Source organism: Mirounga angustirostris, unplaced genomic scaffold (genome assembly GCF_029215605.1).
Source record: "Mirounga angustirostris isolate CCGP_5_RB_7025 unplaced genomic scaffold, mMirAng1.0.hap1 SCAF_1, whole genome shotgun sequence".
NCBI lineage: Eukaryota > Metazoa > Chordata > Mammalia > Carnivora > Phocidae > Mirounga > Mirounga angustirostris.
This window is the reverse complement of record NW_026991709.1, coordinates 191,233,289-191,255,571: the sequence shown is the minus strand read 5'-3', so window position 1 is coordinate 191,255,571 and position 22,283 is coordinate 191,233,289. Positions and strand designations below refer to the sequence as shown.

The 22,283-nt window shown below is 45.6% G+C and overlaps 1 protein-coding gene across 3 annotated transcripts in view; it reads right to left on the bottom strand.

The window, feature by feature from the left end:
- Positions 1-1,749: 1,749 nt before the first annotated feature.
- IL17RD (interleukin 17 receptor D) overlaps positions 1,750-22,283 on the bottom strand; it is a 69,227-nt gene continuing 48,693 nt past the window's right edge. For 2 of the 3 annotated variants that reach the window (XM_045862135.3, XM_064594940.1), the window contains exons 4-13: positions 21,457-21,575; positions 20,852-20,972; positions 18,552-18,596; positions 18,307-18,458; positions 16,786-16,851; positions 15,035-15,089; positions 14,097-14,207; positions 13,141-13,325; positions 9,188-10,124; positions 1,750-8,464 (exon numbers count right to left, since the gene is read on the bottom strand). In XM_045862135.3, the coding sequence (XP_045718091.1) occupies positions 8,352-8,464; positions 9,188-10,124; positions 13,141-13,325; positions 14,097-14,207; positions 15,035-15,089; positions 16,786-16,851; positions 18,307-18,458; positions 18,552-18,596; positions 20,852-20,972; positions 21,457-21,575 (1,904 nt within the window). In that variant the 3' untranslated portion in view covers positions 1,750-8,351. The remainder of the gene's footprint in view (positions 8,465-9,187; positions 10,125-13,140; positions 13,326-14,096; positions 14,208-15,034; positions 15,090-16,785; positions 16,852-18,306; positions 18,459-18,551; positions 18,597-20,851; positions 20,973-21,456; positions 21,576-22,283) is intronic. The other variant, XM_045862136.3, reaches the window with a different exon arrangement.

Here is a 22,283-nt window from a genome sequence, read left to right as displayed (position 1 = left end):
TGTTTGCTTAAGCTGTGTGACAAACTCTCAATATTTAGATAAGGGAACCAAGTCACCAAAACTTGCTACCCCAGGTCTTTTCTTCATCCTATAAACTATATTGAGGGATGGTGTGGTGTATTGGTTAAGAGTGAAGATGCTTCAATCAGTCATCTGAATTTCTGTGCTGCTGATTCCTTGCTTGTGCTCTTGGCAAAGCTACCTGATTTCCAGGCCTCAGACTCTCAAAAATTGGGGTGCTAATAGTACCTTGTGTGTTGGGTTGTGGTGAGGAAAGGCACAAGAAGCACTCAGAGCAGGAACTAGAATCCCATGGTTGTCTGTCCTCACTCCCTTTCTTCCACCCACCCAAGGTTATGGGAAAGCTCTCTATTGCCTTTGACCACATGGACACTTCCAAGTCCACCCCTACCTACCTGGACAGCCAGACCTTTACCAAGGGGACATGTGAGCAGCCTAGGCAGGGCTTTGCTGCAGCTTCTATCCCAGCTCTGCCACTATCGAGCTGTGAGATCAGGAGTAAGACAGAGCCTCTCTGAGCCTCAGTGTCCTCACTGTAAAATGGGGACAGTAAGATTAGCCACATAGCAGAGTAACTGACCAAAGTAAATGGGACGATGGCATGTAAAGCACTTAGCGCTCAAAGGTTGGCTCTTAAAAATATGGAGAAATGGCAGAGAGCACAGGAAAGAAGAAATAAATGGGCAAACCATGCAGTCTCCTGAGTGAATATGAACAGGAAAATGACGGTTATGCCAAAGATTAGAGGCAAGAACATGACAGAATTTCCTCCTCTTGGCAACCAGCAGTGCTTCACTTGGAGCTGTTTTTTAACCACTCCGGGGTGGGGTGGGGGGTGGAGGACAAGCAAACAAGGAAAACTCAGTGCTCCCAAGACCCAGCACTTCCACCATAGTCTTTCCAGGCAATGGCTAGGAGGCTTGTATTCTGTGTCCTTGCTATTTCTTACCAATCATTGTCCCCTCCTGGGGCCCTGTCATTTTCAGAGCACCAACTATGTAAACACGTCACATTCACCACCCTGTTCCATTCACCACCCTGTGAGGGAGGGCCTTCGACTGGCCCAATCTAGAGATGAGAAACTGAGGCCCAGAAGTGCAGCCACAGGGTCACTGTGGCAGAAGCAGAGCTGAGAATGGACCCCAAGACATGAACTCACAGATCAGGGGCACACAGGAGGTGAGAGAATATCTATCAGAAGAATGAGAAGGCACTTTAATTGGATGGCAGGACATTTGTGGCTCCCACATTTCAGTGGTTCTTTTCAAAAATTTTTTAAGATATATTTATTTTAGAGAGAGCGAGCAGGGGGAGGGCAGAGGGAGCAGCAGACTCCCCGCTGAGCAGGGAGCCCGACAGGGAGCTCGATCCCGGGACCCCGGGATCATGACCTGAGCCGAAACCAAGAGTCAGACGCTCAATGGACTGAGCCACCCAGGCGTCCTTCTTTTCAAATTTCTGAAAAGAAGGTCCATTTGTTCTGACAGTTGACTTTCTCCTCGACATGAATATCCCTGTTCCTGACTCCACACAGCAATACACAACTGCCCGCCGGAGGGCAAGGCAAATGGTCAAGGCTGCAGGTTTCCTGAGCAAGACGTATTGGCCGCCGTCGCCTCCCCACCCTGGATACCTCTCTTCTTCTCAGAGGTGGAGCCCTCAGAAAGCTGTGCCAGGCACCCAGCTCCTCAGGAAACAGGAAAGATGATGCAGACTAATGAACCACTGCAATCTTGAAACATTTTATTTGGTGCAGAAATTCTAAGGTACAAAAACAACATTTTGCAAATGTCAGCTGTGACCTACTGTCACCTATTTACAGTTATGTACAAATCAAATAAGACATCGTTTTCAATGTAAAAATACAGCACACTGCTATAGTCTGTCAGTGCTCACTATTCCTCCAAACCCCACCAAGGACAATCTTAAAGATGAAACAAAGACAATGACAACAATCACCATGTTCATGTTCCACAGGCTTCCCCCTGCCCAGAACGTAGTAACAGGGAGCTTCTGTAGTTAAAAAAAAAAAAAAGGTGAAAATAGAAGTTACCTACTCTCTAAAAGAACACATGTGGTTTTTACAAAAGTTTTTGCTCTGTCCAGACTCACCATGTTTTTTCTTGAGGAAAAAAACAAAACTTTTAAATAACAGTTACAGGTTAGTGTGACATGACGATAATTTTTTTGTCTAACGGATGGAGAAGCCAACTTTGTCCCCATTGTGTACAAACAGAAAAATGCTTCTTTGAATCTTCTTGACTGAAATTTTATGACATAAACATCAGATATGATCATAATTGGATTGCTTTTGTCAGACTTCTGATTGTGCAAACACAGTGCTGAGTCAATTCAGAGTCATGGCCCCAGCCCTTCAGAACCCAGGAAAGCTCCTGGGGGAGTCTGCGGTCCCAGCCGAATTTCAGGGAGGAACCAAAGAACAGGAGGGGAGGCAACTGGCCAAAATTCCCAAGAGGTCGTCCCTCACTCTCTTTGCAAATTAGCCCTTAGCAACCATTCTCGATCCTGCCAGTGGTTAAACTAATATTGTGAGTCACGAGTTAAAGGTGATGTCTAGAGATATGTAAAAATAGAATCTATAATTGGGAGGGCGGGGGAGCTGCCACTCAGAGTTGGTCTTGAAGAAACTCAGGAATGGCATTAAACACATCAAGAATAAGCACCAAGTGTCTGACCACAAGAGGGGGAGGAAAACATAACAGGCTATTGCTGGGCGGGGGGGGGGGGGGGGGGGGGGGGATTGGATGTGGCGATCAAGTAATCCTCAAAATGAATACAGGCAATATACCACTTTCTAAAAGTGCCACTATAGTTTTAAGTAGTAAGAGAAGCCAGGCACGTGAGGATTTCCCTGTAATCCCATCCTGAGCTTGGCCTTCACAAGGCACCAATGCGAGTCAGGCACCATGTTCTGTTTGCACAACCAAACTGAGCGTGAAGCCGAGACACAGAATAGCAGTGAAAATTATCAAGCCCTTGCAAAACAAGAGCTATGAAGAATGGTTTAAGTAGGTGGGATTATTTACCACTGAAATAAAAACACCAGGGGGATGACTTCACTGCGGTTTTCAAATACACGGAAGGTAACCAGCTGTTCTTTTTCCACAATGTGCAGAACAAAAGAAGGCTGGTTTGAATTTCTGTAAGACGTACAAAGGACTATCTGATCAGCAGGGTAGGTTACTGAATTTCCCTCCCTGAAAATCCAGAATCCCATCCACAGCCATATGTCTGAAATAATTCAGGCTCAGCCCTGGCTGACACCAGCGGGGGGGAAGACATGCTAGATAATCCAAACTTTCTCCCAGCTCCAAAACTCTGAAATTGGAATCCAAGCTATTGGTTTACAGTCAGACTTCCTTTTGTTTACTTCCACCCTGAGCCTGGAAAGGAGGTGACATAGAAAGGATGACCCAACACCCCACGAGGACTCCTAACTGATCTCTCAGTATCAGGAAAAGCTTTTCTCCATATACTGTTTCACATCTCCAAAACAGAGTCAATTCACAGATCATTTCAAACAGAAGACAACGCAAGTGGCCTGGCTCTAGTGGACACTCGGGGATTCCTTGCCCCACTCCCTACAATCCCTGCTTTTCTCATTAAGTCTTGGCTGAAGCGCAGAATTGCACATCGTTTAAAAAATTATTAAGCCAAGAACTAAAACTATAAATACGTCCTGTAGGTTGTGCAGTTTAAATGAAAATTGTTCCAAGTGTTATGTTTTTTAAATTGGAGAACATAAATCTGATTTTTTTTGTTTTTTAAGGTTTTATTTTTTAAGTAATCTCTACACCCAACGTGGGGCTTGAACTTATAACCCCAAGATCAAGAGTCACACACTCTACCAACTGAGCTAGTCAGGCACCCCTTATAAATCTGATTTTGAAATTAGTAACTGGCTTGCCTTTCTCTTAAGGCGCCATGAAGAGTAAATTTTATTTCAGTGGTAAATAATCCCACCTACTTAAACCATTCTTCATAGCTCTTGTTGTGCAAGGGCTTGATAATTGTGAATGTATATTGATAACATACATTCACAATCATATCAGACTTCTTTGGGGGAGCAAGGTGGGGAGAAAGCAATCCAGCCACCAGCTGCATTTAGCAAGATCATTTTCTGGTGATACCAGACATCTGTAATTACCACGAATGCTTTTCATTTCAAACATTACAAGGCAGAAGTGGCAAACTGGCAGCTAGTGGGCCAAATCAGGCCCACTCATGTGTTCTGTTGAGCCTGAATTGAAAAAAAAAAAAAATTTAATTGCCAATACTTTAAAAAATTGTAATTTTTCATATAAAAATTCAGATTCTCGGAGTGCCTGGGTGGCTCAGTTGGGTTAAGCGTCCGACTCTTGATATCAGCTCAGGTCTTGATCTTGGAATCATGAGTTCAAGTCTCGCACTGGGCTCCACGTTGGGCATGGAGCCTACTTAAAAAAAAATCCATATTCTCAGCTTCTCTTGAAAAATGGAAAAATCAGTAAACACTACATGTCCACAACTGACTGGAAGAGCTGCCTTCCTACAGGTGGGACAGGAAGCACTTCAGTTTGCCACAGTCACCACCAGGCCCTATGGTCTCTCTGACACTGAGAAGGCAGGTGGTTGCCATTTATCACACCTTATTTATCATTACTCCTGGCCTGTTGCACTGGTACCCCCTACAGACATCTGCTCTAAGAACAGCAGTCTTCACAAACAACAGAAAACAGAAAAGGCTAATAACCTTCACATTGGTATTGTCCACCTCTCTCCAATAAGGACACAAAGAATAATTCTCCCCTAAAAGAGCCAAATTAGTGCTGAGGCTATTGGGGATCATGGGGTTTTCTTTAAGAGGAGGGTGTATCATTTCTTAGCTTTTTTCTTCCTTTGTTTCTTTTAAAAGTTGCTCAATTCTGAAAAAAGGGCAAGCTCTGAAAATCATGTAACTCCACATTTTTGGAAGGACAGTCTTCCTGTTTATCTGTGCTTAAGTCAGGGAACCTGAGATGAGGGGTTGGTTTAAAAAAAAAAAAGAAAGAAAAAGACATTAGCAGCAATGAAGTAGCAAGACTGAACTCTGATATACAAACATAAATGAACTTAAATTACTACACAGTGATTCCAATGATGTCATAGCTGCTAAAGACATTTTTTGAACTTGTGCTCTGGGACTGTCTTCAGTTATTACTAATGTGTCAGCCAAAGCCTGTCTCATGACTTTAAGGCCCCATCTCATTTTTGGCTCAAAATGCTATTACCTAGCTGGTCACCCAACCCTGGGCCTGGACCTCAATAACTTCCGATTCTTTCTGGAGACCAATGTGCCTCAAGGCCCAGGATTTGGGCCTCTGGAGGACATTCTGCCCCCATTGTGTGGCTGGGCTGGGTCTGTCCAGGTGGTTCTTGTTGCCTGGAGCCAACCTCTGGTAGAAAAGCACACCTTTACTTACCTGGGCTTCCAGCTCCCTGATCCCTCCCCCTCTGCAAAGCTATGTCCGATGCTAAGTCCTTTCTGTAGGGTACTGGTGAGTTAAGATGAATGACTAGCTCCCTACCTTCAACTCCCTTTCAAGACTTGCTTACCTGGTTCCTTGCACCCACCTCCGGTCTCCTGCTCAGAGGACACCGGCTATCTTAGTCACACAATCCTCTTGTTCTCAGGATCACGGCTTTTCATGGAGACCATCCCTATATTCTAATTCTTGTAGCCCCAATTTCTAAAAGCCTGTGATTTGGCAGAACTTTTATCTGAATTCTGTCTTATCATTTCCCTTATCTGGGACAATGTCAGTCAAAGAATGCAGCTCTGCTTAAAACATGTTTTGCCTTAATCTGCAAGGCAACTGTTCTCATTCCCAGCACGAGATGGAGAGGGTTTAAAAAGAAGAAGAAGAGAAACTAATAAGGCAAAACCACCAAGTTGGGACATCTCAACTTAGTCTGCCTTAGGCATTCATACTATGGTTTTGCTACTTGGAATGTTAGAATCTGATTGTGTTGAACATGAGAAACATTAGTACTTAAAAACAGGTATCCAAACCCTAAATCCAAACTAAAACTTTACCTGATTTTTGGTCTACCATATTTTTTCCCTTGCATTTTCATAAGAAGTAAGTTCATTTAGCAAGCTCTCTGCTCACGCTCGTGGAGCTCAGCCAATGCTCCCCCCACCCCCCAGTCCTCCATGCTATGCCGGGGCTCGCTTTCTCACAGATGCCTCATTTTATGTGCAAAGCTGAATATCCTAAAAGTAGCTCCTAGTGGTTCCTTTGGAGCATGCACCGTTTCTTGGCCTCAATCTCTCCGATAATGTTCCAAATGAATTTTCACGTCAGTAAGTTTGGACTGACCAATCTCCATTGCAGAACTTATCCTGACGGCAGAATGGCAGGACAGTCACGTGGGGGCAGAAGCTCTGCATGTGTCCCAGATTCCACAGTGACATGGAACATCTCTTCTCCAACAAGATGCCTGGTTTCATGGGGGAGACAGTTCTGCAGCTCACTTGTCTCCCCTTCAGAGCAGCTGCAGGAAACTCGATGCCGGAGAACAGACAAGCACGTTCTTCTCCCAAGAAGCCGTCAGCTGCCTTTCCAGAACATGGAGTGTGGCATTTGCATCAAAAATACACACACATCTCTTCTTTCCAGCAAGTCTGCAAATCTTCCCTTCCCCACCTGCCAAGCATGTGCTTAGATGGAAAAGTCATGCCCCGTTCCACCTCCCACCCCTCCTTGAGATGTTCCTCAGTATCTCCCTTGATATTGGTCCTATCTGCTAAAGGAATAAAACCCGGGGTCCCCTGTGTGAGTGCTGAGTAAAAGCAGGGTGCCCAAATCCAATAGCACCCATGAAAAAGGTAGAGAAGGATGCTCACAACCCCTCAAGGACATGGGGAGAAGGGTTTCCACAGGGAAGACCAAGGCATCATTACCCACACACCTAATAGACCAACAGGATTTGAACAACTGTTTTCCCTTTTGGAAACAGAAATTCTGTAGAAACATCATTCACAGAAACAAAACATTTACTTTTCCTTCTTAAAGCAAATTCTTTCTCCCTAAGCTCTTAATAGCTATTTTTGGTAGGAGAGAGCACAAGAGACAAATCTTTCACTGGGTGAGTACAACAGAAACACACAGTGAAACATGATTCACAGGCTGGGTTGTTGGGGGGTAGGGTGGGGGCGGGGAGTACTTTAAGATTCAAGAATTCAATGACTTCAGGTCTCCTGTCTTCTTCAGATGCTATTAGAAGAGCACACTCATCTTTGTGACAGTTCCCTCCTTCTCACCTTCTTAAAATGAGACTTATCATTAGTCGAAAGCAGTTCAGCAAAGTAAGCGGCTGCCACCTGCAAACACGGCCATATTTCAGTCGGTCCTGGTCCCTACTATCCTGGACACAGCTTTAGATCAGAAGCCCACTGAAGCATGAACTCCAGCTTCCAGTAAGACAGCCCAGTTGGGTATTCGTCTTTTAAAAATAAACTTCCAGGCAGCAACATCTGAGATACTGCACAGTAAATGGAACCCAGGGAAACTTGGCAGGCAGATCTGGCCCCCACATGATGCCTACTCAGACCGAGAGGCGGTCCCGTGCTCTGAGTTTTGGTGCTTTCTGCACAATGACCAACCTATGTCAGAAAAAACTGTCAAGATGGTCAGCCTGACCCCGCAGCCCCCACCTCAGGCAGCCACGGCACCCCCTAATATGTAAAGACTCATTTTATGAAAGGTGGTCATATACTCAGTTCCCTTCTTGACCTTTAACTCGGAGCTTTTCTGACATCCATAGCACTGTAAATTCTACACCAAAACCAGACAAGAACATCATCCGTAGCAACATGGATTCCAGATAGACTGGCACTTGGTTTCTGTAGCTAGAATGGTACTAAAAGTGCTTCTCCCACAAAGCATTTCACATCAAAGTAGCCAACAGCAAACAGGCAAAGTTTGCAGAGATAAATAAAATCTGAGTGATCAGTGCAGGTATGTTCCTGTTTCTCTGTGCATGTTTCCTCCCTACCTCCCAGAACTGGCTCTGATCCAAGGTCTGACCTAACGGGACAAGCTGCTGTCCGGCCTTACGGATATGCCTTTCAGAGATATCCATATGATTTTAGAAAATTGGAGACTTTGCCAAGATAGCAGGTAGAGGGATGGGGCAAGGAGAGCAAGTACTGGCCCAAATTTCACTCCAAATATCCTTGTCGGAGACCTCAGCTCCAAGTGGACTGCGCAACCAGAGAGAAGAGCTGGGGGACCAGACAGAGGCAGCAGCTAAAGTGGCAATGCTTAGATTCTTCTTCCATTTTGTTACAAAGGGGCGACCACGTGGAGTTCACCAGGGTAGCTGCAGCAACCAGGTTCTGCTTTGCACGCCCCAGAGGCGAGGAGCTTGGAAGGGAAGGCAGGAGGATCCTCCTCACCTAAGGAAAGAAGACAGGGCAAAGCCACACGTCACTGTACTTCACCTGGCCGAGGGCTCAGGCCAGAATGTGGCTGAATCTGGGTTTGGACCATGGGCTTTATGAGTGAGGCAAGCCCCCCAACCAACTCAAGACAGGGCAGTCTCACCCTGCTGACAGGTTCCCTTAGTTGAAGGTCAAGGCTTTGCATGCATGACTCCAGCTAGCCACAGGCACTGTAAGGAACAGCTCCAGATGGCATCCTGCTGGTGCTCCCTGGGGAGGCTGGGCTCTCCTCCAGGGCCCTCTCACCTGGCCTTGTGCGGAGTGAACTGTGATGGAGAGAACACTGTGCCCATCAACCCCAGGATCGTTAAAAGATGTGGCATTGGTACGGGGTGGCAAACACTACAAATCCCAACAAAGATACAGGTCCACAGACGCTCATCCAATACCTTTGGGGCAAGCTCTGTCTTGGTAGCCAGAGGCCTGTGGAGTTCAGGGGCCGGGCAGCTCACCCTAACTTAGCCTCAGTATTCCTACAGCTCACACACGTGAACATCCCCATTGCCTAGAATAAATCGATACTATCAATGGAGTCGTGGTACTTCCCATAAGCTTCATTGCCAATGAGTCCGCACCCAAATTAGAAAACACTTGCATGGATTTGGGAATTAGGGACAAAGGCTGTGGCCTGTATCTGGAACCCAACCCAAAGGCACTCTCAGCAACCACGCGCCTTACCCAGGCCAGAGGAGGACGACACGCTCTCTGTCAGCGAAGATGTTTCTGTCTGATCTGCCGAGAGTCCTTCCATTAGGGGCAGGGACAGCTCCGAGGAGGGCACGGACGAGTCGTAGATGCCCGAGTCTCGAGGCATGTCTGAGGGGCTGGCGGCTTTCCCGGGGTGCAGCAGTGGCCGCAGGACTGAGCCGCCCCCCGGCCCGGGCCCCGCCTCCACGTCTTGGTCCAGGCCCAAGTGTGGGCCCTCCAAGGGCGAGTCGGCCAGCACCCCGGGGATCGCGGCCTCAGCCTTGAGGCAGAAATCGCCGTCGGGCCCTGGTTTGCACATGACATCATTTAACACCAAGCCCGAGTCAAACTTCTCCAACACTGGCTCCCGGGAGTGGAGGGGGGGAGGACGGAGGGGGACGAACTGCTTCTCAAACCAGTCGGGCTCCTCATCGATAAACTGGTGCATGTTGCATATGGCAACATAAAGGGACCGGCCGGACTTGCTGCGAAAGTAGTTCCTTCTGCTCACCTGTCCGGGGTACTGCCCCGGCTCCGGGAGGCCGTGGTCTCGGGAGTGCAGGTGGGAACAGAGCTGGGGAAGGTTGTCCATGAGCTTGTACTTGGTGCTCAGGTCCAGGATGCCGGGAACATCGCCCTCACAGGAATAATCGAAGTAAACGGCGATGAACTTGCTGAGCTGGGCTGAGGAGCTCTGCTTGGCCTGGCGGAGCTTTTCAGCGATGGCCGACATGGCCACCAGGAAGAGCTCCCCCTTCCCCGAGCCCCGGCCACTGCCCTTGTGCTTGTAGCTCTTCTTGTCCACAAAGTACTTCATGCCTTTGGAACACACCACGATGATGAATTGGGACTCGTGGATCTTCTGGATGACCCATTCTCTCTGCCCTTCTCTGCAGAGGCTGAAGTCCTCCCACAGGTCCAGAGCCACCTGGAAAGAGAACACAGACGTCACTCACCTATACAGCCTGGGGAGTCGGGTAACAAAAACAAGAGGGTTACAAGAAGGTCCCATCATTTGTCCTTTAAGTATTATCAGCATTGCTGCGTGCAGGTTCTGGGATGCTGGGATCTGGGACCAGCTAACATTTTGTGGGTGATAGTCACATGCCAGGCCCTCTGCATTGTGCCCTTGTTTCAGCCTAATGTGGGGGCCATTCCTGCTCTCACCGTATGAGGGAAAAGACGGACGCACAGAGCTTCTAGCAACCTGCCAAAGTCCCATATCCCAAGTGAGGCCCTCAAGGGACTTAGAGTGTGCTAGTGAGCCCCTTGAATGGGCACCCTGGGGTTGGTCTATGGCGATGAGTGCAGCAGATCCTGAAGACAAAGCTGGAAGGTGATGATGGATGGGTCTGGGTGAGGGACCCCAAAGCAGGCAGAAAATGGGGCTGAGGTCTGGATGTCAGAGTTGCCCATGATGCTGGCTGACTCACATCCAGACAGCGTGATGGACAAAGAAGACCTCCTTGGCCACTCTCACAGCCCCAGGGTCAACTATGCTGTTTACCAGTCTGTCAATGGCCAGAGAGGAGGGTGGTGGACTGCAGTACCACAGCCACTCTGGTTAGCTCACCGGTGAGTGACTGGCACCTCCCACCGTGACTTCATAGCAGTCTTTGGGGGTCATATCCATATTAGACCTTTAACCCCAAGGAGGTTCCGGGAGCTGGGGGGAGGGGCACCAACAAAGGAAAGAAAACCAGGCACGCATGTGCCCCTCAGAGGGCTTCACCTTCTCAGATCATTTTCATCTGATTCTGCTGAAAACGTCTCTTCGCAGTTTTATCAGCCTCTTTCCTTCTGTAGTTCAGAAATGAATTCTCAGTGGCTATGCCTGAATGGGAGCCACAGTCTCTTACGGGAAAGGGGATTCTGAAATAACTCTCTCTTCCTCTTTGGCTCTAAAGAAGAAGGTCCCCAAGATCCACCCACTTGCTGAAAAGAATCCTGAATTGTCTTATACTCCCTTAATTATCACTAGTATTATACATTCTAAAGGCTAACGGAGAGTATAACCCAAGCATTTCTAAAATGTTCCCATCTTTGACCCAGCAATTCCATTTCCAGGCTTCTAGCTCTGGAAAATCATCAGAAATGAGGCAAAATTGAACTACTGAGATGTTAAGCAATATGAAATAACTCAGAATGAATTGATATTATGGATCATGTGGTTATTTAAAATTGCATGGTGCAGCCACTCTGGAAAACAGTAAGGAGGTTCCTCAAAAAGTTAAAAACAGAACTACCCTACAATCCAGCAATTGAACTACTAGGTATTTACGCAAAGAATACAAAAATACTAATTTAAAGGCTGATGTTTATAGCAGCATTATCAACAATAGCCAAATTATGGGAAGAGCCCACGTGTCCATCAACTGATGAATGGATAAAGATGTAGTGTGTATGTAGATACAATGGAATATTACTCAACTATAAAAAAGAATGAAATTTTGCTACTTGCAATGACATGGATGGAGCTAGAGAGTATTATGCTAAGCAAAATAAGTCAGTCAGAGAAAGACAAACACCGTATGATTTCACTTCCATTTGGAATTTAAGAAACAAAAATGATCCTAAGGGGAAAAAAGGGAGAGGCAAAACAAGAAACAGATTCTTAACTCTAGAGAACAAACTGATGGCTACCAGAGGGAAGGTGGATGCAGGGAAGGGGTGAAATAGGGGATGGGGATGGGGATTAAGGAGTGCACTCGTTGTGATGAGCATTGGGTGTTGTATGGAAGTGCTAAATCACTATATTGTACACCTGAAACTAATATTACACTGTATGTTAACTGACAGGTTTTAAATATAAACTTTAAAAAATAATAAAATTGCAGTTTACATAGAACTTTTAATAGTATAAAAAGTTATTAAATGAAAGGACAGAAAAAACATCCTAATCCACCCCAAATGCAAAACTGAATGCATGAGTTCATCTATGTAGAAAAAAACTGGGAAGGAAATACACCAAATATTAACTGTGGTTCCTCTTTCTCCAGGGTGAGATTACAGACCATTTTTGGAGTCATCTTTTTCAGTTTCGAAAATTCCTAAAGTACTACACTCATAATTGGAAGACATTTTCCCCCTGAGGCTAGTTAGTTACAAAGCAGAGCACATGGGTCGTCTGAAGACTGTGGCACCAGCGAGAGGTTGCAGTTGGTTTTTCAGTACCCATTTGGATCTGCCCATCACCCCAGCTTCAGGTGTCAGCCTTGTAATTAGGTGTTATGGACACTAGGGGGAAGCCTTGCCCCGTGGAAAGACTAAGAAACCTACCAGCAGCAGCATCAAAGCACAAGTAACTTTCATAACACGGTTATTGTACAGTTCTTGCATTGGTAAGAAACACAGTGCGCCTTCCATGAGAGCTTCAAACTTCCCTCTAAAATTAGCACTATGACATTTTAGAAAAGCTACATATTCATAGCTTAACTCAGGAGAACAGACAAGAAACCGGAGCTGACCATTTGAGTCCTTGACACATTATTGTTCTCCCTTCTTAGCAAAACTCCTCCAAAGCATTGTGGAAACCCACTGCTTGATCTTCCATCCTCTCTTTGACCTGGCAAGGCTCACCAAGATGTCTTGAGTGACCAACTTCCCCCGCTCCTGTTGCATGTTCCCAGGATACATGCCATTCCCCTCCATGCAACTGCACAGTCTTCTTGATGTTTATCAAACTTCCTGCCAGGTAGGTGCCACGAAAGGCTTTTGAACAGGAGTCTGAGTGTCAGGGTTAGGACTAAGGGTTAGGAAACATTTAGCGCTGGTGATGGGCAGGACAGACTGAAGGAGGAGTGTGAGGCTGACCCCAATTTGGAAGGGAGCTAGGCACTGGGGGAGGTCTAGAGGGAGGGAGGTCTAGAGGGAGGGAGAGAGCGCTGAGAGCATGGGGGCACATGTCCTGCCCAGGGAGAGAGAAGAGACTTCAGATTCCTCACCTCACAGCCACAGAAGTCCTGGAGGAAGTAGGCAAAACACCGGACAACGTTCATGTGATTCTGGCCATCTTTGCTGGAATAGCAGAGGAAGACCTTCGGCCTCGGCCGGAGCCTCTCCCTGGGGAGCGCCGTGGTGTACGAGGAGGACTCAGAACTCTCTTCATCTAAATGTGAATATATATTTTCTAAATTGGAAAAGAAGATAGGGTTGATGCCTACGAGCAATGCTTTGTCCTGTGCCTTAAGACTCGGGACCTAATGCCATCTTCAAGAAACAACAGTTGATACTCCCAGTCCCCAGCCCCTGGGGTCCCCAATGGAAACAGGACAGCTGATTTCTCCAGTGAAGCAACAAATACCTCGGGTAAGCCGAGAAAACTGCCACTCTGGTCAGCAGAGAGCACCCAGAAGCAGGTCTTGCAACCAAGTGTACCTACCAGACCAATTAAGCACTAACAGAGCTGACCTTTAAAAAAAAAAAAGACAAAAACCAAAAGAAAACCCTTTTATTGAGGTATAACTTACAAAGGTAAAACGCATAAATCTTAAGAACAATCTCAGTAAGCTTTTATCTAAGTATATACCTGTGTAACCATCACTCAGATCAAGATAGAAAAACATTTCCAAGGTCCCCAAAAAGTTCCCTCCCAACACCTGCCTTTTATAAGTCATCAAGCCCTGCCTCTACCCTTACTCATACTTTTAGACTTCATTTATGTTCTTGAATTTACTACCCTGAGTTTGGGAACAGAATTATGGCTTCATGTTCACGGCTCCTGAGGCTAAAAGTCAAGTATCTTAATGGTAGGAACTACAGGACCTATGTGGCCTCCCCGATGCCCATTTGGTTGGGGGCCGGGGTGGGGCGGTGGTACCAAGGGCCCAAGGACTCCCAGGCTCCCTCTGTTGGCCGATGTCTTGCCAACCTGGGGGGAAAACACAACACAAAGAGATACCTTGTTGTTTCTTGCGGCACATCACGGTGAAGAGGGTCGCAAATGCCGAGATGACAACCAGTGGCACAGTGATGGCGACAGCCCTGATGGGCCCCGCCCACGGGGAATGCGCTGGGAAATGTCAAAGACAAGGCTTGAAACAAGCAGCTCAAGTTCAAGGAGAATTCTTTTTCTGCCCCCCCCTTTTTTTTGTTTTTAAAGATTTTTTATTTTTAAGTAATCTCTACACCCAATGTGGGGCTTGAACTCACAACTCCAAGGTCAAGAGTCCCACACTCTACCAACTGAGCCAGCCAGGTGCCCCTCTTTTCCTCTTTTTAAACATAAGCTGTGTAACAGGTTCTGGGAGCCCTGACCACATTTCTCTAGTTAGTACTGGTCTGGTGATTATAAAAGGACTCTTTTTAAAGGGTTGTAGAATACTATTCAACAATTAGAGTTGCTGGGACAGTAAATACTTGTGAGTGAGAATTTTGCCCTAGGAAAACTTGCCTCCCACCACTTTTCTTCCAAGGACAAGTGACTATTTGGTCCCAGCTACACACAGACACACACCAACCACAGTGGCCTCTGTCTTCTAGGCATCGACGTTAGGATGGAAGGAAAGTCGGCTTTGATGAAATATCATTTTTTTAGAAGAGTGAGGCGGGGGGCGGGGCGCAGAGGGAGAGAGAGAATCTTAAGCAGACTCCTTGTGCTCAACATGGAACCTGACACAGGGCTCAATCTCACAACCCTGGGATCATGACCGGAGCCAAAGTCAAGAGTCAGACGCTCAACCGACTAAGCCACCCAGGTGCCCCTGATGGAACATCTTTTAAAAGAGAGGAACTCAAATGCTGTGTTTTGATTTTGTAAACCATGAAGTACAGAAAGTATCAAGTAGCGTGGTCTGCCGTAGTCCAGAGCCAACATTTCACACAGAAAAAAAAACATACCTGGCTTTAAGACATAATGCATCACTTTTCTTGTTGTATTAGTGTCATCCACCAGCTGCAAAACAGAGGATGCTGTATCATTATTTTTTTTTAAGTGATAACATCTCAATTCATTTTTCCACCTGTGGACAGTGGGGGGAAGGAGGAAGGAGAGCTGCTGCCTATGATCATTTATGAGCTGAGACCTGACATTAAATCAGATAAATCTCTGCTTTACCACTCAAACCCCTCAACCTCATCACCTTCCATGAATCAAACGTTGTTCATTCACTGATGAATTCAGCTGGTGAGTTCCACATTCTAACACTCTTCCGTTATAATGGCATCCTACCACTAATTTTACTGGGCCACCATTAATGCTTTCAGAGGGTGTGTCCATTCAAAACCACATACTGCTATCAAGTCGTACAACCAGTGTTTCTCCCAAAATGTTAAGACATGTTGACTGTCTCTGAATAGCAGGGCTTTGGACAAAATTTTTCATTTCCTTTTCGATTTTTGTTTTATCCCTATTTTTGTAGTATGTTTGATACTGGAAAAGGAATCTAAACTAAAAGAAGAAAAATATTATCATTTGCTTGCTTTTTTCAGTGGTATTTAGAACTTCATGTGTACTGATAAAGAAAATGTCAGCAGAAACCTAGAGAAGTATAGGCAGATATAATGGGCAGAACTTTTCCTTTCTGTTTTACTAAAAGTTTTTAGGGACACCTGGGTGGCTCAGTGGTTAAGTGTCTGCCTTCGGCTCAGGTCATGATCCCAGGGTCCTGGGATCGAGTCCCACATCGGGCTCCTTGCTCAGTGGGGAGCCTGCATCTCCCTCTGAATGCCTCTCTCTCTCTCTCTGACAAATAAATGTCTTTTAAAAAATAAAAATAAAAATTTATAAATCTAAATTTTTTTAAAACATATTTTTGTAGTATGACGGTGTAGGAGCCCAGGGCAGGTTGCCCCAGTAGGTACCACAATGGCCTACTGATAAATATTTTGTAATGAAGCTACTGGAGAAAGAAGTAGTGCAAGAATACTCAGACCCTCCCTCTGTCCCCCTGAAAGCAGGAAATAGATCTCCCATATGACAAATACCCTCACTGTTCTGAGAAGTAAAAATGACATCCTTATTGTCTGAGATAGGGACTTTAAAGTCGAGAAAACTGTAGAACAATAACCTTGTTACTTTTTCTAATTTATTACCTCAGCCTAAATTCCACTTAGAATTCCTTACTAATTAAAGCTCCCAAACATCTATTTTTCTTTATCCTGTCAATTCTTCACAAATTTATTATCTCTTTGTCCAAAAAGCATAAGAACTGTGCCTGCCTTTGTCATTTCTTTGGGTTTCAATTTCATTATTGGGCCTCTGTGCACATTCAGTAAGACTCTGGTTTTTTTCACCCCTTAATCTGTCTCACGTCAATTTAATTCCTAAACCAGTTGGAAGAACGCAGGGAGGAAAGAAGGAATTTCTTCCTCCCCTACAAAGGAATACTGTATAGAAATTCTAAATCGTGGTTATGTGGACTACACGGTTTCATAAAAATATTTATATGAAATACTTGAAATACTGAATGAGAAAAATCAAAGACTAATTACATATAAACTTTTTAAAAAGCATGTTAAGGACCACGTAAAAATATAACTGTGCACACCCTCAATGGCTTGAAATTTTAGTGTTGTAAACAGTTGAAATTCTTCATGAACTAGATTCATTCTGTAGAATTAATAATAGGGCTTTCCTGAGTTATACATACCTCAATTATATAATCCCCAGGAGAAACATTCTGAAGGAGGCAGCTGGTTGTCTCTGTATTTTGCTCCTGCAAAGAAACAACACAACACTTTTAAAACTCACTTCTTGGATAAGGGTCATCTGGACCTCTCTTTTCCCCCAAAGCTGAAGGAGACTTGCCACCAGTCTTGACCATGTTCAGAATATATCAATTAGATCAGAAAGCAACCATATTTATCTGCTACACATGATCTGAACTTCACTCTGATAAAAAGGCCCAGGAGAGCCCAGGACCTCCGTCATAGTCTATACTTAGTTAGTGGCACCCTCAGCAGGACTATTTCATTTGCAGACAAAGAAACTATTTAGAATACCCTTTATTTATTGAAAGGGTGAGGAAAGAAATTACCTGCCCATGTTTGTGCATATTTTATGTGCCGTAATTTTGACTTGAGGTCAATGACAGAGGTGAGAGCCTACAGGAAAGCAAAATTCAACAACACAGAAGCATGTCTAGGAAGATGCTAGCTTCTACTCTCATGACCAAAAACCTCTCTTGGTGCTTGCTGAGGCCATCTAGCTAGCAGCCCTGTGCACTTCCACAATTCCCCCTCTTGTTGACCGCCCTCAGTTTAAGAACTTGGTTGCTGAGTTTCTACTTAACTTTGGTCTCTGTACAATCAGTAAGCCACTGAAATCCTAGTGGCTTAGCTCCTAGATGTGGTTTTTCCACTGACTAGCTGTGTGACCTTGAGCAAGCCAGGTGACCTCATGGAGCCTCAGGTCGCCCATCTGTAAAGTGGGGCGACAGCAGCCTCTGTTGCATAGAGTTGTAAGGATTCAGTGAGAATAAAACTTGGTGACTGGCACACAGTGAGCACCCAATGAATTTTTAAAATAGAGCGGAATGAACTAGAAATACTTAATTCTTTTGGTTCCTTGGTAATACCTTTCCCAGGCTTCATCACCCTTGGGATAGCTGGGGTGTAGATAACTGGAGAGTGAGAGTTGTCTCTGAGACACAACATTTTGGAATATCTACCAACTGCTGAGATAAAGCCTCATGTTCATGTTGAACCTCCAAATTCCGGGCCCAGGGGTCACTTTAAAACATCTAGTAGGGGCGCCTGGGTGGCTCAGTCAGTTAAGCGTCTGCCTTCGGCTTGGGTCATGATCTCGGGGTCCTGGGATGGAGCCCTCATCGGGCTCTCTGCTCAGTGGGTAGTCTGCTTCTCCCTCTCTCTCTGTGCTCTCTCAAAAAAAAATAAAATCTTTATTTTTTTTAAAAAAAGATTTTATTTATTTGAGAGGAAGAATGACACAGAGAGAGAGCATGAGAGGGGGGAGGGTCAGAGGGAGAAGCAGACTCCCCACTGAGCGGGGAGCCTGATGCAGGACTCGATCCAGGGACTCCAGGATCATGACCTGAGCTGAAGGCAGTTGCTTAACCAACCGAGCCACCCAGGCACCCCAAAAAAATAAAATCTTTAAAAAAACAAAACAAAAACATGTAGTATTCCTTAATGTACACATAGCAGCTCACCTGTTTACAGGTCTTTCTCTTGAAAGGCCCTTCGTGCTTGAGCTTATAGTGAAGATAGAAGAAACGGAAGCCAAAGGTGTGTGGCGCGTGATCAAAGGACACCTGCATGTCCAAACCGTGCTGAGTGATGTTCAGGTTCCGAGGCTTCCAGACTGGGAGGAGGAAGGACCCGGAATGAGCACCCAGAGGCCACCCTGACCCCACCATGCGGGCCAGACCTGATGGACGGGAACAGCTATACTTACAGGGCTTACAGGCCAGGTTGTCCGGCTGTAGCAACAGGTCACAGGCTATGAAGAAAGACACATATTTTTTACTTTTAGTACAGTTTGGCATTTTCCTCATCCAATAGTTCAATAAAATACAAATACACGGTGCTGGGTAGTGTTGGGAAAAGTATAAAATACATCAACTCAGCAATTCGGTATAGTGTAGTTACATCTTATGAAAATTTAAATTGTACAACATAAAAATATGAATGCAGTTCATTTTACCGCCAGATAAATGGAAACAGTGTTAAGTCACCCAGACGCTTGAAGCTTGTCAAGCATGACAGAGGAGTTTCAAGGCCAGCAGCCAAGGGCAGCAGGACTGTGTTCAGGCTGCTACCACAGGGAGGCTCTGGTTTAGCCGTGAACAGAAATAAAGCCAGCCCCTTATCCACTGTACAGGGCTTGAGGCCCAAGAGAACTCTGGAGTGATGCTGGTAACTGTCTTGGGATTGTTGTAACCTTTGCTAGCAAATGCTCTGATGGAGTCTAAAAATGGCACGGAGACAGACATCTACTAAGTAATAGCACCAAAGCCAACAGGGCTTTGAAGCAGGGCTTACACGTGATGCTAACACAATGAGGCCAAACAGCCAGTCCAGGATGCCATGCTGCTCACCCAGGGAGAGCCCTCTGGCAAATGTCCATCCAATGTCCAATCCAATCCAAAGAAAAGCAAAGGCAGCGTCAAAATCACAGGGCACCGAAGTGGTGATAACGGCATCTCCCACCTCTGCCTCACCCCCAAATAGACACATTGATTCTGACGGGAAAAATTAATCTTAAATGACACTAGTCCTAACGAAGGCAAGCTTTTCATAAACATATCTGAATCCTCTAATTGGTTATGTGTCAGGCATTGAGATGTTGTAAAATGCACCTAGTCTTCACCCTATGGAATCCTATTTTAATTAAGAAAATGAGACCAACTGTTATAAAATAACTTTGCTGCACAGAAAATAAAGTTTAAAAAAAAAGTAAGAAAAGAGAAGAGAAGAGAAGAGAAGGGAAGGGAAGGGAAAGGAAGGGAAGGAAAAGGAAAAGGAAAAGGAAAAGGAAAAGGAAGGGAAGGGAAGGGAAGGGAAGGGAAGGGAAGGGAAGGAAAGGAAAGGAAAGGAAAGGAAAGGAAAGGAAAGGAAAGGAAAGGAAAGGAAAGGAAAGGAAAGGAAAGGAAAGGAAAGGAAAGGAAAGGAAAGGAAAGGGAAAGGAAGGGAAGGGAAGGGAAGGAAACGAAACGAAACGAAAGAAAAGGAAAAGGAAAGGGAAAGGGAAGGAAAGGAAAGGAAAAGAAAAAAGAAAAGGCAAAAAGAAAACATGTCCTGTATGTTTCTGGAGTATGAGTTTGAGTTGAGTATGAGTTCTGGAGTTGAGAAGAAAAACATCACAGAGGGGGAGGATGGCTATGGGGACGTAGGAAGGGCTGTCACAGTGGACTGCCAGCTGACCATCGGGGGCCTGGAAGGCCAGACAGAAAGCCCAACTAGGAAGGCAAGAGGGATAGCTACAGGTTCCAGGACGCCTGGGCACCAAATCTGAAAGCAGGGATTCAGGTTGAGGAAAGACCCACCACACCGCATGCAGAACAAATGGCAAAGGGAACTCAGCACAGTTGGCTGCAGAGTGTGGATTCCAGAGTCAGAGTTCTGGGTTCAAATCCCAGCTCACCAGAGGCTCTTTACCCTCTGGGTGTGTAATTCCACATCTAATAAGTGGACATGGGAGGATTAAATTCTTCGAAGGTTCGTTATGGGGGTAAATGGAGTCAGTATTTAGAAAGCATTTAGAACAGGGCCTGACACACAGATGTTAAACTTTCTAGAAAGAGGCAATCGCAGGGTTACTGATTAACTGTCTTAATGTAGTCCTGAAAACAGGCAATCACAGAAGCCACTTTCCTGATGACAGGTCAAAAAAGATGGAATTATTTCATGCTCTACCCTTCATCTCCAAAATCAACTTCTACTTTTTAGGACTGCTTTTTTTTTTTCCAAATGGTTTTAATATATGGCTGTCTTACAGCAGCTGTACCCCTCCCTCCCCCCAAAATAAGCAAGCATCATGTCTACTCTTGAACAAGTTGGCAATTGGTGTCTCTGGTTAGGTGTACTCTGCCTAGGCCAAATCTTAATTCTAAGAATTGCTTTTCTGGATGGTTTTGTCCTCGTCATGCTGGTTTCATACCAGTATTTGGTGGGCTCTTGAATATATTCCTTGGAAAAGTCATTAGGATCAGGAGCAGTCTCATCATGGGAACCAGGCAAGCAGGCCATACTCACCACGGGTTCTGAAGAAGAAAGGGTGGTAATTGCTTTCATTTTTAATGGAAGGAAAAGGGACAATCTTCACAAAGTAATCTGTTTCAAATTTCATACTCAGGAAAGGTTGAGATTCCATTCCCTAAAAGGGAATAAAAGCAGACACGATATCATGAAGAAATCACCCACCCCTCCACCTACACGCCAGACCTTCAGGCCTCTCTGACGGTCACCCACACACTCTTCCAGACCTGGGGTCTATTTTCTGGACCACGTTTAACTGAAATAAAAGATCAGCAGGGCTGCCTGTTCTTTGGCAAGGAAGCCATGGCTGGTTAACACGGACCCTCAAAACTGGTGGGGAAGAGCTCACATACTCTTGAGAGCACAAAGCCACCTTCCAGGACGTGTAACCCGAGAGGTGTGTTTACCAGCGAGAGGTGCTGGAGGGATTCTCTGGGTGTGGAGCAGGCTTGAGGTGTTGCCGAGCTATTTCTCACCCACCTTGGCAGGAGGGGTGGACCCCACAGCCCCTCCTTCTCCAGTTTCACCGACATTCAATAGACCATTCAGACCCCCAGAACAATGGCGTGTCTTCAGGAGCACATTCTCTGCGTGCGACTTACGGTTCTTTTGAAGCTACTGTTTAGCTGCTTTGGGTCCTTTAGAATCAGTTGTTGGCACCGTCTTCCCTCCGACTTCAGCTCCTCCAGTATTACTCGAAATCCTTTTAGGAATTCGATGCCTAAGCAAAGCAGAATGCTTTTATGAAAAGCGGACCGAATTACCTTTGAACACACTTTCCTTCCTTTGCCAAGATTACCGTCCTTCCCACCTACATAGCAGAGTTAAAGGAATTCTAACTTTGGCCAGAATATCCGAGTTTTACAGAAAGGAAAACCACATGCCCTGCATTCCTCTGGGACAGGCCAGGTGATTTTCTCTGTCCCATCATGACTCGTTAATTAACTCTAATTCAGCCAGCCATTTCACAAATGCCCACTGCCTCTGTGACATTAGGGTTCAAATAGTTAAGCTCAAGTCACAATTCATCCTAAAAGTCTAGAGTGGAATATATTAATTTCAAGGTCATCAGACAGGGTGTATTCAGCTGACGATAATTCCCAATGCTGACCAGGAACTCCCCCCAAACCATGTTTCTGCTTTAAGTTTTCGTCCTGTATTTGCTGGCATGGTTCACTGAGTCATGCACAAAATTCCCAACAAAGTGTATGTCTGCACCCAAGGGGTTCCTAGGCTTGAGATTAAATAGTTTAGAATGCCTATGTGATTTACAAAGCAGTTCTTGCTCTAATCAGGCCTGAAAGGCAGACACCCAAGGGCTGCCCAGCGTGTGCTCTTCATACAGCCCTCAGAGGCCCCGAGACGCCCACCGTGCTGCTGAAAGGCGACGGCCCAGCCTCCTGCCACCTGAGGAGTAAGCTCCGCTGAT